Here is a 19,269-nt window from a genome sequence, read left to right as displayed (position 1 = left end):
GGTACACCCAGACGATCAACGTCTCCTTGGTTTCATGTTTCAAGGGCGCTATTACATGGATAAATGTATGCCAATGGGTTGCTCCATATCTTGTGCGTATTTTGAGAGATTCAGTTGTTTTTTGCAGTGGGCTTTCACAAAAACGACAGGATTTACACATGTGATGCATTATCTTGATGATTTTCTATTCCTGGGGCCAGCCGGGGACATAGAGTGTGCACAAGCCTTGAATGAATTTTGTGAACTTATGAGACGCTTTGGTGTGCCGTTGGCACCCGGTAAGACAGTGGGGCCGTCTACTTCGCTCGAGTTTCTTGGAATAGAGCTCGATTCCGAAGAGGGGTGCTTCCGCTTGCCTAAGGAAAAGGTGACGAAATTCAGGGCATCGCTGGTAGCATGTATCAGTGAGACAAAAGTAAGATTGCATCAGTTGCAGCAGGTTGTGGGTCAACTAAATTTTGCCCTTAGAGTAATGCCAATGGCGCGCCCATTTTCCCGCTCTATCGCTCAGGCCATGGTTGGCCTTAAGGAAGGCCACCACCGCACAAGGCTCTCGGCGGAGGTTCGCCAGGACATGCGCATATGGTTGGCATTTCTGGCGGATTTCAACGGTCGAGTTGTGTGGAGCAAACCCGCGGTTTCCTCTGAGGAGCTGGGGTTGTGGACGGACTCGGCAGGGAGTGTTGGATTTGGCGCAATTTTTGGTAATCATTGGTCAGCACAAACATGGCCGGCATGGTGGCACGAGAATGGGCTCACAGGTAACATTGGGTTTCTTGAGCTGTTCCCTATTCTGGTGGCCCTGACAACATGGCCTGAGGGGTTTCGTGACCGCGCTGTAGTATTCTGGTCAGATAATATGACCGTTGTCGAATGTATCAATAGTCAGGCTGCCCGCTGCAGATGGATCTTGAGATTGCTGAAGGAAATTGTTCTGCTGTGTATGAGGCTGAACGTCCACTTTAGGGCAAGACATGTGCCAGGGGCGTTAAATCATGCAGCTGACGCGCTTTCTCGTTCCCGTATGCAGGCCTTCTGGGGTTTCCTACCCTCAGCGGACCCGGTGGCGGCACCATTTCCCAAAGCTCTCTGGTCTCTCGGTGCCCTGGACTACAAGACCTCATGGGAGAGAGTTTAGCGCCCAGGACGAGGAAGGCATACGAAGGGGCGTTCCGTTCCTATTGGTCCTTTTTGGGTTCTGCTGGGGGGGAGCTTTGGGGCCAAGAGGAGTATGTCCTGAAGTTTCTGTTATCATTACATCAGGCAGGCAAATCAGTGGCCACAGCACAGAGGCACCAGGCCGCCATTTCTTTCATGGCGCGGGCGCATGGTATCCAGGACCCCACAGCGTCTTTTGTGGTACAGAAGGCGCTGCGAGGGTGGCAACGCCTTGAGGGTCGCAGAGTTGACGTAAGACACCCGATAGGTCTGGAGAGGTTGGCCCTGTTAATGTCCGTACTTCCTGCAACATGTTCATCTCAATCAGAGACGATACTATTTCGAGCCGCTTTTGCATTAGCATTCCATGGGGCTATGCGGGTAAGCGAGCTGGTAGCACGGAACAAGCAGGATTCGGGGGGGGGGGACTGTGCCGAGAGCACATCCAAATTAAGGGGGACACAATGGTAATTTCGTTTGCCAGGTCCAAGAGCGATCAGGGAGCGATCGGGGACTGTGTAGTAGTCCAGCGGATTCCCGGATCTCCCATCTGCCCGGTGATATGCGTTGAGGAATATTTGGCGCAGAGGGCGGCAGCATGGGGGGGAAGCTTACTGAGGCACGCCGACGCCACCCCACTGACGAGGTTTCAGTTCCAGCGGGTGCTTGCGATGGCAATTGCAGCCGCAGGCTTGAACCCAGGCGAGTTTGGGACCCATTCCTTCCGGATAGGGGCTGCTACTGAGGCTACAGCCAGGGGTCTGAGTGTTGAAAATGTAAAACGGTTGGGGCGTTGGTCCTCGAATTGTTATAAACGGTACGTGCGGTTGCACATGTTGTGAAGCTAATGTCGAGCACTCACGCTTCTTGTTTTTCTTTGGTTTACAGTTTTGCAAGCTTACGAGGCGGGGCAGACTGAGCAGTTGACCCGACACCTGGGGACCAGCGGTCAGAGAACACCGGCTGAGGAAAGAGTGGTGTGGGTCGTGGGGCACTCATACGTGAGGCGTGCCGCAGACGTATTCAAAGCAGGTGACATGATTCACATGGCTGGGGAATACGGGTACAGGGTGACCTTCTACGGAAGGGGCGGGCTCTGTGTTGACCAGTTTCAGATCTTTATGGAGGGTTTGTTAGGGCGGACGAGGTCACCGCCATCTATAATCATAGTGCATCTTGGGGGCAATGATTTAGTGACCATTGGTCGACGAGTACTTCTCGAGGAGATACTATCCACTGTAAGTTGGTTAGCGAGAAGGGTCCCGGGGTGCACAATTGCATGGTCCCACATGATCCCACGGAAGGTGTGGCGGGGGGCTAGTTCTGTGTCTGCTTTAGATCATTCTGTGAAAAAAGTGAATAACAAACTTGATAGATTGTTTCGTACGAATACATTGCATTCTATCCCACATGGATGTATCAGGGGCGATCAGATGTATGTAGAGGACGGGGTTCATTTGTCCAGGGTGGGGAATGCTTTACTCATAGGAGACTTCATAGCTTGGTTGAAGAGTTTACAGCCATGACCTTTAGGTAGGAGTTTTGTGGGGGGTCCGGATAGCCGGTCAACTATCCGGGCCTGTGGCGGTAAGGTCATGATCGGTGAGCAGTAATTGGAAGATCCCTAGAGGTTTGGGCGTCACCCATTACGGATGGGAGCGCCCGGGGGGAGGCGGCCATTGGCCCCTCAAAACGGGAGGCGGTCCCCTCTAAGGATGGGGACGCCGGAGAGGGAAGGCGGCCATAGGCCCCATCCCTGGGGAGGAGGGGCTACGCACCTCTCCTCGGAATTTCCCGGGGCCCGGACATCTGCGACGGCAGATGTGGTAAGTTGTGTGGGGTGGGAGGGGGGTCTACGCTACCTTCTAGACACCTCACACGAGTCCTCAGACGACCACGAAGATGGCGTCGAGTTAACAGGGGGCCCCAGCTAAGACAAGGGAAATTGGAAGTGGGCACAGAGGTACAGTCCGCTGTGCGACCGCCCCTCACAAGTGAGGGGGGAATTGGTATGGGGGATATGACACCGGTTACGACCTTGCCGTTGGCCCGTAACGTTAGGATGTACAATTTCAATACTCAGAAATGCATTTGCAGGATGTTTAGTATCGGCTAGGAGAACCTTTGTATTAGAGATGTGTTAAGGTCAGCCAAGAACATCGTAATGTGGAATGAAATTGTACATGATATGAAACTGTTATTTTAATGTTTTAATTTTGTTTCATATTTTAATAAATACGGCCGGGAAGGGTAACTCCCTTCCCGCCTTCCAAAAGTTCAGAACTGTTTCCGTCTTCCCATCCTTGGGGATTTGTGTTGAGAGGGGGTGGCGGGTATCTCGGCCATATGGAAAGGGGCGACCACTCGGTCCCCCCGAACGTATGGTAGAGTACCCTGATCCCCCCGGGAAACCATTTTGGGCGGGAGGCGTGTCCCGGCTGGTATGCCCGAAGCGGCGTGGCTGGGGCGCGGCTTTTCCCGCCCAAGAGAGGGTTGTCCTAGACACCGACACCGCTAGCCACGCCCGGTAGGCGGAGTGGAGGAGGGTCTACGCCCGCCCGAAGAAGGATAAAAGGAGCGACAAGTCAAGGAAGCATCCTCTTGTTCCTGTGCTCTGAAGCTGCACCTCCTCGTTGCACGTGAGCTCGAGACGGAACGAAGAGCCAATTTTGACCCACCCACCAGCCCCTGATGACAGCGATTTGATTTGAATAAAGTTGAATGACGTGATATGGTTTCTCTTACAGGTTGTCTTGAATAAAAATTGGTAGTGTGGTATGTAATAAAGTGATCATTTTTTCGTTTCCACATGTTTTCTCAGCAGAAATGGTTGCGATTGAATTAAACAGTTATACAGTAGAGTTGATACTTAGATATTCAAAATGGGCTTGTTTTCCTTTTCGTTAGCCTAGATTAAATTGTCGTATTTATTTAGGTCGGGCGGTAAGGTCATGATCGGTGAGCAGTAATTGGAAGATCCCTAGAGGTTTGGGCGTCACCCATTACGGATGGGAGCGCCCGGGGGGAGGCGGCCATTGGCCCCTCAAAACGGGAGGCGGTCCCCTCTAAGGATGGGGACGCCGGAGAGGGAAGGCGGCCATAGGCCCCATCCCTGGGGAGGAGGGGCTACGCACCTCTCCTCGGAATTTCCCGGTGCCCGGACATCTGCGACGGCAGATGTGGTAAGTTGTGTGGGGTGGGAGGGGGGTCTACGCTACCTTCTAGACACCTCACACGAGTCCTCGGACGACCACGAAGATGGCGTCGAGTTAACAGGGGGCCCCCGCTAAGACAAGGGAAATTGGAAGTGGGCACAGAGGTACAGTCCGCTGTGCGACCGCCCCTCACAAGTGAGGGGGGAATTGGTATGGGGGATCTGACACCGGTTACGACCTTGCCGTTGGCCCGTAACGTTAGGATGTACAATTTCAATACTCAGAAATGCATTTGCAGGATGTTTAGTATCGGCTAGGAGAACCTTTGTATTAGAGATGTGTTAAGGTCAGCCAAGAACATCGTAATGTGGAATGAAATTGTACATGATATGAAACTGTTATTTTAATGTTTTAATTTTGTTTCATATTTTAATAAATACGGCCGGGAAGGGTAACTCCCTTCCCGCCTTCCAAAAGTTCAGAACTGTTTCCGTCTTCCCATCCTTGGGGATTTGTGTTGAGAGGGGGTGGCGGGTATCTCGGCCATATATGTCTGGCTTTACTGTGCTAATTTCTGCAAACAGAGGCACAAATAAATTCTTTCTGAATGGCGTAGCACATTATATGCACACCTATTGCCTTTGCCATGTGTTTCTTGTATCCCAAACTTGCTTCTTCTTGGCTCATTTGGAAATGGGTATAGGCAGCATTTTCTTCAACTAAACCATGAATTTTCTGAAAGAAATGCATTTCTTTGTCAAACACTGCTTTGCCAATGCCCCACGCCTCAACTGAGGGTGCCGGATATGGGTCATATGTTTTAGGAACCATAAATCAAACATATTGTTACCCCACTCTATTCGTAAAGTATAGGTGCAGTAGGATACAGTTTTCTGAGTTGAAAGGGACACTGCAAATGAAAAAACATAACATTAGCGATTCACAGACTTGTTTGAAGAAAAAGCAGCAATTACCCTCTCTGTCCAATCCGAACCACCCGAAGGTTTTCGCCATACTTATTTTTGATCCACTTGATCCCCTGGAGTTGAGGATCGACCATGAGAGGCCACCTCTCACAGTTGGTGAGGATGGTGGCATTTTCGGTGGACATTCTGTCCGCAGGAAGACCTTCATTTTGCCAAGCTGCCACATCAGCATCATCGGTGAGCATGGTCAGGGGATCCAGCGCAGGGGTCACCGGGATGGGCACCTAAAGGCAGGTGAGGTAAACAACGACAAGGGCATAATTAGAAAACCGGTGTCTGGATCAGCTTCGCATTGTGATGAACAACCAGAGCAGGCTGAAGTGATTTTAGCTTAATTAACAATTAAGAAGCATTATTTATGCTACTGTCTGCAGTTTCTAAAAGATGGATCAGAGCTTTGACAAAAAGCCCCCCTCACTCCTGATGCTGCTGCACATAAATTAAAGAGAGAATATACAAACAACGGTGCGAATAGCATACTAAGCATGTCCAGTCATCAAAACAGAACACAGCTCACTCAGCTCTGCAGAGGAGCTGAAAATTGCACACTCTTTCAAACAAGGTTTTCTGAAGGAGTTTAATACTGTAATGCCCGTGGGCCCGAGAGGCAGGTGCCTCGGCCATGCTGAGCTAACGGAGGTGTGTGTTGCTGCTAATTACACCCTCTGGGTGATTGGGCTGAATGGCTCAAAGTTTGGCAGAGGGTTAAAGATTCTTTAACCTCTTCGTGGCCAGGTCAGAACTCACGCTGATCAGCACAGATAAGAAGATGCTATTGTGCAGTTTGGTTGAGTATAAGCAGACTAGGTCCTATTGTCAAGGGTTAACTGTTTACAAAAGACAGAAACAAAAGACTGAAGTACATGCAATCCAAATAGAGCCCAGGAATGAATAATTTGGGGATCAAATAAAAGGACAAGGGCTGCAACTTGCACGATGATTGCACTAGCCAATTAACTGAAGTACCGCATATATGTGTCTGTATTAATTATGTTTGTATTAATTGAGCATCAATTTCATTTGTGCAAGAAGTGTTGTTCATAGAAAGCACCAACCCATGTTGTTAAAGCTATGAGGATGCAGAGTTGGGACAACACGAGAAAAATACTTCACAATATATAGTATGCATTATGCTGCTAAGGCTTTGTGAGAAATGACAGAATTGAGGCAGGAAAGGCAGTGTATTCAATATTCATAGTTGAGGAGATGAGTTTTGAGAGCGGTCTTGTTGGAAGGTAATGAGAGTGTAGATCTCAGTGAGCAAGAGGGCATTCCAATGATGAGAAGTAAAGGACCCTCATGGTGGTGAAGTGAGTTGGGCCAGTATTGGCAGTGCTAAGAGCACATGAACTGTAGGGCTGGCAAAGTAGTCAATGGGAGGAAAGATGCATTTTGGCACACCCATGAGCAGACTATTCCACTACTTGAAGCTTCTACAGTAAAGTGTGTTTATGAAGGAGTGGCATGGGATGCTGGGTGGGTCCTTTGGATATGTAGTTGTGATAGAGAGGAAGCATTATATGTACACTTTGTGAAAACAAGTATTCCCAACTTCCTGTCACAGGAAACAAAGCCATCAAGGGGAAAAAAAAGATTGTGTGACAGTGAAGATGGGATAGAATCAGCTGAAACTGATTATTTGTCTTTTCAAGTAGTTGAGCAAGCAGGATTGCAGAGCCTTGCAAAAACTGAAATAGTTTGAGCACTAGGTGAGCAGTTGGAGGACAATGTGGAACTATCAGCATAGGTGAAAGGAGAGGCAAAGGGAAGAGATCAAATCACCAAGAGTAGAATTGCAGCAAGGTTTGAGAGATGGCAAGTAGAACAGATGTGGGTGAGCACTTTTCTGGGACATTACAAAGAAGTAATGGTTAGAGAGATAATTTGAAAAATGATTAAGGGCAGACCGGCAATACCGAGGGAGACAAAAGTGGTGTGTGAGATAAAGTGGTAGGCTGTATTAAATACAGTTGCTAGGGAAGGTATCAATGACTCATGGCTGCGGTAAGCCAATCTTATATATTTAGAGACCGAGGCTGAAGCACTATTATTTCATTCGCAAAAAAGAGGCTGCTGATTGCACATTCAATTTTTCCAAATAATAAGATTTTGCAAATTGACATCATGTACAAATAGGTCAGTTAAAAAAGTGATGCACTGGAACGGGTCGCAGAATGACTTCCTTAGCTAATATTTATAAGGCAGGTCGCAATTTGCAATGCACCGCGATTGTCCACAATCACAGAGATGGTGGCATGAAAGGGGCAGCAGACTACTACATTTGTCATTATGTTTATTTATTATTATTTTTAAACTGTAGCAGATGCCAGGGTCCAGCTTCTAACAGCAGCACATACATTTGACCAAAGAAATCTGTTCCTTTTGTAGCAATATAAACATTGGCAATAGCAAAGGATGCAAATATATATATAACTTTTATTTAATGCAGCCCATTTTTCATAAAGGAAAAGTGTGTGTTTAAAAAAGTAGTTTTATTAAAAGCTTTCACTATCAATTTGTGCTTAAAAAAGTTGTTTTATTAAAAGCTTTCACTATCAATTTTTAGCGGCCCCATGAAGCACTACCTACTCTCCTTGAAACGTTTTTCAATATTCTCAAAGGGGATGAGACCCAAAGGCAGCCATTAACCTTTTTCAAAGCAGTTACTATACCAACCTGGTTGTCAGAAACTGAACAGTGGTTTGAGGCCGACATTACAGTTGCAAACTATTGATAAACCAAGTTACGAATTGCCATTTGGAACGAATGCCCACAAGACCCCCCTTTCAAATAGTGATGTGTAATACATTTATAAGCTCATTGCACGTAGTGAGAAGGACTTTTCTGAATCGGTAAATGTGTTTAGTAAATGCAACAATGCTTTTTAACGGTTGCACACCACTGATTTAGAAAATCAGAGAGTGTGAGCGGGCAAACAAGCCTTGATCATTTGTAGAGTATGAAAGTTGAACTGCAGAGGATCAGGTTGGTTGTGAGCAGCGAGGCAGAATCTTAGCATTTTATATACAATACATTTCAGGACTTCAGAGTACAGTGGCACTTGTTATACAGGACAACATTTGAAATCAGAGGAGAAGTCAGCCAGATGATATTTTCAGGGGAAATTAATAGTAGCAGAGAAGACTTGAAACATTGTCAACAAACGTTGACGGTTGTGGAGAGGTTGAGTGGGAGCCCATCTCTGTGAATAAAATGCTGCTTGAATTAGGGGTAAATTAAGAGACGGATTAAGACAGAGGAGGGACTTTGAGCAGATCAAAAAGCATGGCTCTAGTACTTTGCTGTAGTGGTTAATTATGGTGGGAAGGGGAAGAGCAGCGATTGGAAGATTTCATTTTTGTATTGAGATGAGATATTAATGATGTCATAAATTCTTTTAAATAGCTGACAGGGGTCGCAAAAAGCCCAGTTTTTATACAAGCATGTATTGAACATGAGCACCAGGGAACATGTAAGCATGGGCTCTGCAGGGCAATCAAGGCAGGGGATCTGAGCTATTTTTTCTCATAGGGTTGAGTCCTGTTGCCAAGATAATATACTAAGTGCCTGATTATGAGTTTAGGTGTTATTCAGCTCACCTGATAAATAGCAATACCACAGGGTATGTTATTTATCGGGTGAGATAACACCTATTACAGGTTTGTTGGGAATAAGATGCAGATGTAGGTGTTTAATGCACAAAAACCGCATAATACAGTAAATACCGTATGGTTTTCCCCCATTAAATTTAGTCAGGTTTGACATTCCGAAATTTAACAAAGGTTGAGTTATTTAATGTATGCGATAATTATTGTCTGCACTATATACCTTCCAACTCGTAATTCTGACCAATTCATAAACAGGGGTTTACGCATGGCTGGAATTAACCAACCACCTCTATTATCAGGCCCAAAATGTTTACACCATCACTACACATAATATACATTATTATGAACGACAACAAGGTTATGTTTACAATGTTCATATTTGGAAATCTTACTATGCAAACTTTGCTGAGCAGAGTAGCACTCCTAGGCAAAATATCAATTGTAGCTGTGACCTCCTACTAGAACTCAACATGCACTGAAAATAGAGCTTTATTCTGCTTATACAGGTCACTCCAACAATAATGTAAAAAATGGAAGATGAATAATAATAACTAAGATCACTAATTCATTTTGTAGGGTTCCTTTCTTGTTGCCCAACTTCATTGTAATTAAAAATATGGTAAATAAAATAAATGCACATATTTGATATTATACCAGCAACTGACTCTTTTAGAGATACAAATGTTATGCCGTTTTTGTATACAAGCACATATGGCCCTACATGCACAATTTATTCAAAATATGGAAGTTGAATGCTTACTTTTAATTGCCCTAAGTAGGGCCTCCACATCCCGTCCATTAAGTCTTGCCTGTATTTCTTTGTAAAGTAACCCAGGTAGGAGACAAATGCTGTGATCAGCAACACATCACCACAGAGGGTGCTCTCCTGCTGCTTGAAGTTTCGAACAGCTTCGGCCCATCTCACATTCTCAGATGCAAGTCCTCCAACCTAAACACAAAGCAAAATCTCTGAATGCCCAATATATTACATTAAAAGATTTAGTTTCTTTATGGTGCATTGATTTTCTTCATTGGGAAAAGGTAGGCCCAGAAGCAATTTAAAATGTAGTTTTTCGTTGTTCTAAAGTAATTCCTCACAAAACAACGATTTTCTTCACAGCCGCATTGAGAAGTTGGTGAATATATGTGGGGTCCTCTGGGGAGAGAGGGAGCGAGGGCGGAGGGTATGGTTGGGGAGATTTTATTCACGGGGTTATATTGTGTGCTCCCCCTCACAAAACAAGAATTTGCAATGGAAATTGGTTTCGCATTTGCTTGAGTTTGAGCTATAGGCATTGTCAATTAAAATGTCTTTTACTGATTTTGTGGTATGCTGGCTTGGTTCGGAGTTTGTGGGAGGCACGTGTAGTGGCATTGCAGTTCTGAAAGACACCCTCTGACAACTTGGAAAGAATTTGTATAGGAAGCAGAAGAAATAAACAATCTCTAAACTATACAGCACCATTCAACCAAATGGTGAACGTGGGGCCCTCGAGCTACCGTGGGGTCGCCCCCACAGTCTGCACATGCGCGCAATCTTTTTATTGAGGTAGAAAAGCAGCTGCTTCAAAGCTTTGCTAGAAGACCTATAATAACACTAAGCGGCCAGTCAAAAGAGAGGCACAGCGTAATGCTGCAGTGTCATTCTGCTCTGATGCCTCCATGCACACAACACTGCAGAATAGAGCACAAAGACGCAGTTGTGCATCATCATAATCGTCCAGAGAGTTCCTACCTGCAGACCGGGTTGTCAATTGCATTGCAACATTTTATATAGTGTTTACCACACGTATGGGTGTCAATGAAGCGCTTGTCTTCATGGGTAGTGTGGTACATCATGTAGGATGTGGTTGAAATTGAAAACATTGTCCCTCAGTGAGAAACCAAAACTAAATTAGATAATCACTGGGGTTTCCAGATGGAAATGGTTATGGTTTCTGCAGGTAGGCATTTTGTAAGAAGATAAAGTTTATGTACTTTGTAGCAACCCTACCTGCTATATAGGTTTCTGTGCTTTTAGGAGACAACAGGGGAAAACAAAAGTGGGTGAGATTTTCGGATATCACCAATATTACTAACTGTTTAAATGCTAACTCAACACAGCGACCAAAATGCAAATTACCCTTGCCAGAACCCAATAGTCCCCGCCCATTCCAACCCTGATATAAAGGAGGCTCAGGGAAGCCCTGCAGTGCTCACCCTGCACCGACTGTCCAGGAAGAGCATCCAGCTCAGGTTACACGCGATGGTACCGCTAGGCAGGGCGAGCATGTCAACCCCTTCCATGTCACTATGGATTAATTTCCAGGGGCACCCCGGTTCCAAGGAGGTACTGCACAAAAGCCGGTCCTCTAGCTGCTGTTGCTGCTCCTCTGCTGCAGAGATGTCATGCCCACTCTCAATGTTGCCAAAATTCCCAAGTGTGGCTTCTTGCCACCACAATAGAGACGGAAATGAAGCAGAAGAAGCAGGGGCCCGGTTGTTGCCTCACTGTTTCCTTTGAAGGTGACTGGGGCAGTTCTCTCACCATGAAACTGAAAGCAAATAATGGCGCCCTGGTTCGTCCCCCCAAAAATGTAAATACCGCAGAACAATGGCGCCGGCAGATATAGTCAATTAACATGACGCCCGCTTCAATTGTGTTATCCCAAAAAAAAATGCAAATACGAAAAGATGCATATAAAGAAAGCTGTATTTGACACGGTAATTGAAAATGACCAGGGAGGAGGGGCCATCACACGTTGAACAGTGTGATGGCCAAACAAAATATTCTCTGAGTGTAATAGCCATGGTTAGAATGAAGCACGCAAAAGAGGGCTTTTACACATATGTACCAAAAGAAAGCCAGCCTTTCTGAATGCCACAGCTAGTAACCAATGGCAATCGGTGTGTTTGCCAAACCCCACATAACAGATAACATAGGTCGATCAAAGATCGACCTAAAAACAGGGTGTAGGACTTGGCCCTTTCCCCAGAATTTTTCGTTTTTTATTCCTTTAATTTAGGGTGCCCCTCATTTCCTTACTATCTTTTAGGGTCTACTAGATTTTTATGGTGTTGACCTGGGGGATAGTTGTTCTTGTGCCCTCATGATTTTTCACCTGAGGCCTAGGCGCCTTCCTGACAGGATTTTTTCTGACATACAAAATGGTGGCTATTAACTGCCACAACTGCCACCACTGGGACTGGGTCCATAGGGCACAATAGGATTCTTCTAGAACCTTCCGGTCCCTTCTGGACCTTTTGAGGTCAGCCTATAAAAAGGCTGGTGTGTGGGCGGCCATGTGGTGATCACCACAGAACCTGAGGAGTGAGGCTGTGACCTGGGGAGGGTGGCGCACAATTAGTAATTAGTTACCTTTAAGGCTGGCACGTACCACTTGAGGACGCTCCCCCCTGAGTCCCTTTGACTGAGCCCCGGTGTGGTTCATTACCCCTGAGGGAAGTGGCCCTTTAAGCTCCTGCTGGCCCCTCTCTGGTCCTTCCTGAACATTCCTCTAACCCCCCTTGATAAGGCTCCAAAAGACTGACTTACCAGCCTTGTGAGTAGCGCAGCGCGAATCCACGTGGGGCCCTGAGGAGCTGTAGTCGAGGAGGAGCCCCTGGGACCCCGCGCGGGTCTGAGGAGGTACATCCCCTCTGGAGAAGTGTTGTGAATAGCGCCAGCTGAGGCGGGAGACACCGTTCTCTCGCGCAAGCCCCGAGGCGCGGAGTTCGTGAATAGGCGGTGCCGGGCGGAAACACTGCTCCTTCGCGCCTGTTCTCTAGCGCGGCTGCCCAAGGAGTGAGGTGGGAAGCGCAGGAGAAAGCGTGTGCAGCGGCGCCCAGCGGAGACACTGCTCCGTGGCGCCAATGTGGAGGCGCGGCTACCAAGAGATGAGGTGGGCGGCGTAGGAGGCAGCGAGGGAGGCGGCGACCGCGGGGACACCGCCCATCGCGCCTGAGAAGAAGCGCGACCACTCGTGTGGAGAGAGTGGACGCGAGTGGCAAATCCAGGCCACTGGCGCCTCAAGGAGGCCTTCCTTAGTTGTGGGGCTGCTAGGCATGTGGCCTGGCCTGTGAAAGAGGCATCGACTTGAAGAGTGAAGCCCTGGCTGCTGTGGTTACCGCTTCTGGTCCCAAGTAAGGTGGAGAAGGGAGGGGCTGTTAATTCACTGGGCAACCCCTGTGTGACACCAAGGAGGGGTGGTGCTCCAAAGTCAGCCAGTATTTGGTTAACTGAGAAACTGAAGGGGAGGAGATTGAGACTAAGGTCTATTGACCCTGCAAAGTGAGGAAACAGTGTGAATAAAGAGGGCAACTGCCCAGTGACGTTTACTTTAACCCCTGTGTGCCGCCAATAGTGGGAATTATGCTAAAGATCTGTATTCTCTTTCAGAGGCGGGAGGAGGGAAAGTAGCTCTGGGCTTGCTTGACCAAAAGTATTTAGGCTGTACAAATAAGCTGTGTTGTGCACTGAACCTGTGCATTGGAACCCTAAAAATAGTCACCTGTTCTAAGGGAGGGAGTGTCACCCTTTGGGTGCCAAGGTGCCAATTTAAGTGTATAGGCCTGAAGATTTTCAACTGAAGTGAATGTTTAATGTAACATCAAAAGTACAGTAATAAGCTAAGTAAGGAGGAGAGGAAGAATTTACATGATAAAGATGTGTGACCCTTAATTTGTATTGTAAAAGAGATTTTGAAACAACAAATGAACCTAAGAAAATAAGTAACTGACAACAAGAGAAAATATAAAGCTTTTTCTACTTTTATAATAATTAAGGTGTAGTGTCATTTGTGAGTGGTATTGCATTGAGTTACCGCTGGGTGGTGTGCAACCTTTACACATGTGCCTCTATTTAGTGACTGTCTTACCCTAGGCCAGGCTACCCTAGGTGACCTGACAACTCTAGGTCCAACATATTGGTGTCTAGCGGTGGGATGAAAACTGTGGTTGCGACTACTCTGCAGTAACTAAGTGTAATCCACTAACCTATACCTGGAGTTTTCTCCTGGCGGACTTCCTAATTTTTACTTTTGCTTTTTCCAAATTTAATCCTGGTGGTGGGGTGGAGGTAGCTTCAGGTTACCCTTATAACTCTATTCTTTTTGTGTGTTGACCTTGAATTGCCTTAGCAAAATGGACTTTGCACTGGAAGAACTGGACACTTATTCTGTGGCCCAGCTAAAGGACTTCTGTCAACAAATGGGGGTGTTCTTTAAGCGTGGTGCCAAAAAGGGGGAACTCCAGACCAGTTTGAGGGCTTGGGTGGAAGCACGCAGAGAAGGGAAGGAGGAGGATGAGGGGACGGACCAGGACACGGTCATAGGGGTAGAGGGATTGTTTCATCCAGAGGTGGGAAACCTACTCCCTGGACCAATGACCTACTCTAGGAGGGGCAGTAGTGTCTCCGGAGGAAGCTTGACCGAAGCAGAACTCACAGACAGGAGAGAAAAGAGGCAACTGAAATGGGAGTTGGCCAGGTTAGAACAGGAGAGGGAAGAGCGGAGGATGGCTCATGAATTCAAACTAAAAGAGTTAGAACTCCAGGCCCTACAATTAGGACCCTCTTCTACTCCAAATGGTGGCAGCGTACCCAAGGTTCGGGGTTCAGACCAGTCACAGGGTGTAGAACCTGGACTGGGGTTTCAGGTTCAGGAGTTGCCTGACCTGGAGGGTGGGGTACCAGTAACTAAGGACCCTACAGGTGTGACTCCTAGGGGTACTACTCCAGTTGGGAGGGTGCGGAACCCTGGGAGGGGGTGCAGAGGGAGGAAGGACTCTCCTCTGGCACCGGTCCAGCCACAGGGTGCAGATCCCGGGTTGGGTGGCCAGGTTCAGGGGTTGCCTGACCTGGCGGGAGGGATCTCTGTAATCAGAGTCCCCCCGGTTGTGACTCTTAGGGGTACTACTCCAGTTGGGAGGGTGCGGAACCCTGGGAGGGGGTGCAGAGGGAGGAAGGACTCTCCTCTGGCACCGGTCCAGCCATAGGGTGCAGATCCCGGGTTGGGTGGCCAGGTTCAGGGGTTGCCTGACCTGGCGGGAGGGATCTCTGTAATCAGAGTCCCCCCGGTTGTGACTCTTAGGGGTACTACTCCAGTTGGGAGGGTGCGGAACCCTGGGAGGGGGTGCAGAGGGAGGAAGGACTCTCCTCTGGCACCGGACCAGCTACAGGGTGCAGAACCCGGGTTGGGTGGCCAGGTTCAGGGGTTGCCTGACCTGGCGGGAGGGATCTCTGTAATCAGAGTCCTCCCGGCTGTAACTCTCAGGGGTAATACTCCAGTTGGGAGGGTGCGGAACTCTGAGAGGGGGTGCAGGGAGAGGGAGGACTCGCCCCTGTCACCAGTTCAACCTAAGAGTTTAGACTCTAGGTTGAGAAGAAGAGTGGTCCAAAGGTACAACGGGCCTAGGGCTACTGCCCCCCACTCTGAGAGAAAGCAAGGGCCAGAGACTTCTGGATTGTCTAGAAGTCAGTCCTGGCCGCATCCCACTAGGGAACACCAGTGGGGTGGTTTGATTGGTGAAGAACTGGCGGATGCCATTGAAGTAACGGGCCTGCGTCCACCTTTTTCCGCCCCAAGCAGGGAAGCCCATCAAGGTGATGATCGGTCTACCCTGGCTTTTGGCTGGGGGGAGACGTGTAGGACTTGGCCATTTCCCCAGAATTTTTCGTTTTTTATTCCTTTAATTTAGGGTGCCCCTCATTTCCTTACTATCTTTTCGGGTCTACTAGATTTTTATGGTGTTGGCCTGGGGGATAGTTGTTCTTGTGCCCTCATGATTTTTCACCTGAGGCCTAGGCGCCTTCCTGACAGGATTTTTTCTGACATACAAAATGGTGGCTATTAACTGCCACAACTGCCACCACTGGGACTGGGTCCATAGGGCACAATAGGATTCATCTAGAACCTTCGGGTCCCTTCTGGACCTTTTGAGGTCAGCCTATAAAAAGGCTGGTGTGTGGGCGGCCATGTGGTGATGACCATAGAACCCGAGGAGTGAGGCTGTGACCTGGGGAGGGTGGCGCACAATTAGTAATTAGTTACCTTTAAGGCTGACACTTACCACTTGAGGACGCTCCCCCCTGAGTCCCTTTGACTGAGCCCCGGTGTGGTTCATTACCCCTGAGGGAAGTGGCCCTTTAAGCTCCTGCTGGCCCCCCTCTGGCCCCTTCCTGAACATTCCTCTAACCCCCCTTGATAAGGCTCCAAAAGACTGACTTACCAGCCTTGTGAGTAGCGCAGCGCGAATCCACGAGGGGCCCTGAGGAGCTGTAGTCGAGGAGGAGCCCCTGGGACCCCGCGCGGGTCTGAGGAGGTACATCGCCCCTGGAGAAGTGTTGTGAATAGCGCCAGCTGAAGCGGGAGACACCGCTCTCTCGCGCAAGCCCCGAGGCGCGGAGTTCGTGAATAGGTGGCGCCGGGCGGAGACACTGCTCCTTTGCGCCTGTTCTCTAGCGCGGCTGCCCAAGGAGTGAGGTGGGAAGCGCAGGAGAAAGCGTGTGCAGCGGCGCCCAGCGGAGACACTGCTCCGTGGCGCCTGTGTGGAGGCGCGGCTACCAAGAGATGAGGTGGGCGGCGTAGGAGGCAGCGAGGGAGGCGGCGACCGCGGGGACACCACCCATCGCGCCTGAGAAGAAGCGCGACCACTCGTGTGGAGAGAGTGGACGCGAGTGGCAAATCCAGGCCACTGGTGCCTCGAGGAGGCCTTCCTTAGTTGTGGGGCTGCTGGGCATGTGGCCTGGCCTGTGAAAGAGGCATCGACTTGAAGAGTGAAGCCCTGGCTGCTGTGGTTACCGCTTCTGGTCCCAAGTAAGGTGGAGAAGGGAGGGGCTGTTAATTCACTGGGCAACCCCCGTGTGACACCAAGGAGGGGTGGTGCTCCAAAGTCAGCCAGTATTTGGTTAACTGAGAAACTGAAGGAGAGGAGATTGAGACTAAGGTCTATTGACCCTGCAAAGTGAGGAAACAGTGTGAATAAAGAGGGCAACTGCCCAGTGACGTTTACTTTAACCCCTGTGTGCCGCCAAGAGTGGGAATTATGCTAAAGATCTGTATTCTCTTTCAGAGGCGGGAGGAGGGAAAGTAGCTCTGGGCTTGCTTGACCAAAAGTATTTAGGCTGTACAAATAAGCTGTGTTGTGCACTGAACCTGTCCATTGGAACCCTAAAAATAGTCACCTGTTCTAAGGGAGGGAGTGTCACCCTTTGGGTGCCAAGGTGCCAATTTAAGTGTATAAGCCTGAAGATTTTCAACTGAAGTGAATGTTTAATATAACATCAAAAGTACAGTCATAAGCTAAGTAAGGAGGAGAGGAAGAATTTACATGATAAAGAAGGTGTACAGACAAAATATCGACTCCAAAATATCGACTGGACATAATATCGAGTTTTAAATATAGACTGGACAAAATATCGACTGGACATAATATCGACTACAAAAATATTGTTTTTCAGGTAAGTGAAGTAATATCGACTGTATAAAATATAGATAGCAAAAATATCGAATTTTTAATAATATATAATATTTTATAGTGTATTTTTATGTAATAATATGTGTGAAAAGTGTGTCTTAATGTTATAAAATATTTTATTAAATGAATTTTGCTTTTATAATAATTGCGTAATGTAATTCTGTAGCGGGTTGTGGGTTTATAGGGGAATAGGGTGGGAAGTAATTTAATAATAATTAATTAATTAATATATGTTTGTTAATATTTTTAATTAATAATTAATTGATAATTAATTAATATTAATTAGTTAATTAATTAATATAACTTTGAACATATTTTGTATTAGTAATTAATTGGTAATCAATTAATTGTAATTAGTTAATTACATTAATTAGAGTAAATTTTTAATATATATAATTTTGTGTTATTTTTAAGTAATTAATTGGGAAAAAATAATATTAATTATTAAAATAATTACAGCTAATGTGCTAATATATTTACTTTATTGTTATTGTTAATTAATAATTAATTAGTAATTAAATAATATTGATAAATTTTGGGTAAAGGAGCATTTTTAGGGCTCAGGGTCAGTTTTCAGTTTTAGGGTAAAGGGGTATTTTTGGGGTTCAGGGTCAGTTTTCAGTTTTTGGGTAAAGGGGCATTTTTAGGGTTCAGGGTCAGTTTTCAGTTTTAGGGTAAAGGGGTATTTTTAGGGTTCAGGGTCAGTTTTCAGTTCATGGGTAAAGGGGTATTCTTAGGGTTCAGGGTCAGTTTTCAGTTCATGGGTAAAGGGCTATTTTTAGGGTTCAGGGTCAGTTTTCAGTTCTTGGGTAAAGGGGTATTTTTAGGGTTCAGGGTCAGTTTTCAGTTTTTGGGTAAAGGGGCATTTTTAGGGTTCAGGGTCAGTTTTCAGTTTTTGGGTAAAGGGGTATTTTTAGGGTTCAGGGTCAGTTTTGGGTTTTTGGGTAAAGGGGTATTTTTAGGGTTCAGAGTCAACAAATAAGATTGTAAAAAATTATTTTTATTATTTTCATTTATTATTTAATTATTATAATTTAATTTAAGTATTTTTAAGTATATTTTAGTAATTAAAATTTAATAGTAATTAATTTTAATAAAGTCGATATTTTTTACATCTATATTATTGTTAACGATATTTTGTACTCGATATTTTTGTACTTACCTGTTTGTAGATACAAACTCGATATTTTGACTGTCGATATTTTGTCCACGATATTTTGGCAAGTCGATATTTTGTCCCTCAATATTATTTCAGTGATCCGATAAAGAAGTGTGACCCTTAATTTGTATTGTAAAAGTGATTTTGAAACAACAAATGAACCTAAGAAAATAAGTAACTGACAGCAAGAGAAAATATAAAGCTTTTTCTACTTTTATAAAAATTAAGGTGTAGTGTCATTTTTGAGTGGTATTGCATTGAGTTACCGCTAGGTGGTGTGCAACCTTTACACATGTGCCTCTATTTAGTGACTGTCTTACCCTAGGCCAGGCTACCCTAGGTGACCTGACAACTCTAGGTCCAACACAGGGAATGATCATTGTGTTCTGCTATAGCAAAAGCCTCAATTAATTTTTCCAGCTACAATTACCATCTGAAAATATTGGAAATGCATCTCCCACAACCGGTAAAAAAGGATGTGGAGAAACCTACAAACTATGTGTTGGACTTGGCCCTTTTCGGCTAAAGTTCCCTAAACGTTTTGAATTCCCCCTAGACCTTTTTTCTGACATGGTGTTGCCAACTTAGATGCTTTGGGCACTTTGCCACTGCTGATCAGTGTCAAAGTGCAAGTGCTCCCTGTATAAAGTGTAATGGTAATTGGTTGTCCATGATTGGTATGTTTGCCTTACTAGTAAAGTCCCTAATAAAATGCACTATGTGTGCAAGGGCTGGTAATGCAAATGCTA

General features: G+C 46.4%; 1 protein-coding gene across 1 annotated transcript in view; it reads right to left on the bottom strand.

Annotated features, from left to right (window-relative positions):
• The window catches only part of DNAH9 (dynein axonemal heavy chain 9), a 1,435,662-nt gene that overhangs the window by 573,236 nt on the left and 843,157 nt on the right, over positions 1 to 19,269 (bottom strand). The window contains exons 52-53 of the mRNA XM_086930591.1: positions 9,668 to 9,856; positions 5,288 to 5,523 (exon numbers count right to left, since the gene is read on the bottom strand). Of these exons, the coding sequence (XP_086786717.1) occupies positions 5,288 to 5,523; positions 9,668 to 9,856 (425 nt within the window). The remainder of the gene's footprint in view (positions 1 to 5,287; positions 5,524 to 9,667; positions 9,857 to 19,269) is intronic.

The sequence above is a fragment of the Lissotriton vulgaris genome, chromosome 7 (assembly GCF_964263255.1).
Source record: "Lissotriton vulgaris chromosome 7, aLisVul1.2, whole genome shotgun sequence".
Taxonomy (NCBI): Eukaryota; Metazoa; Chordata; class Amphibia; order Caudata; family Salamandridae; genus Lissotriton; species Lissotriton vulgaris.
The sequence above is the reverse complement of the archived record's forward strand: the minus strand, read 5'-3'. Positions and strand labels throughout refer to the sequence as shown.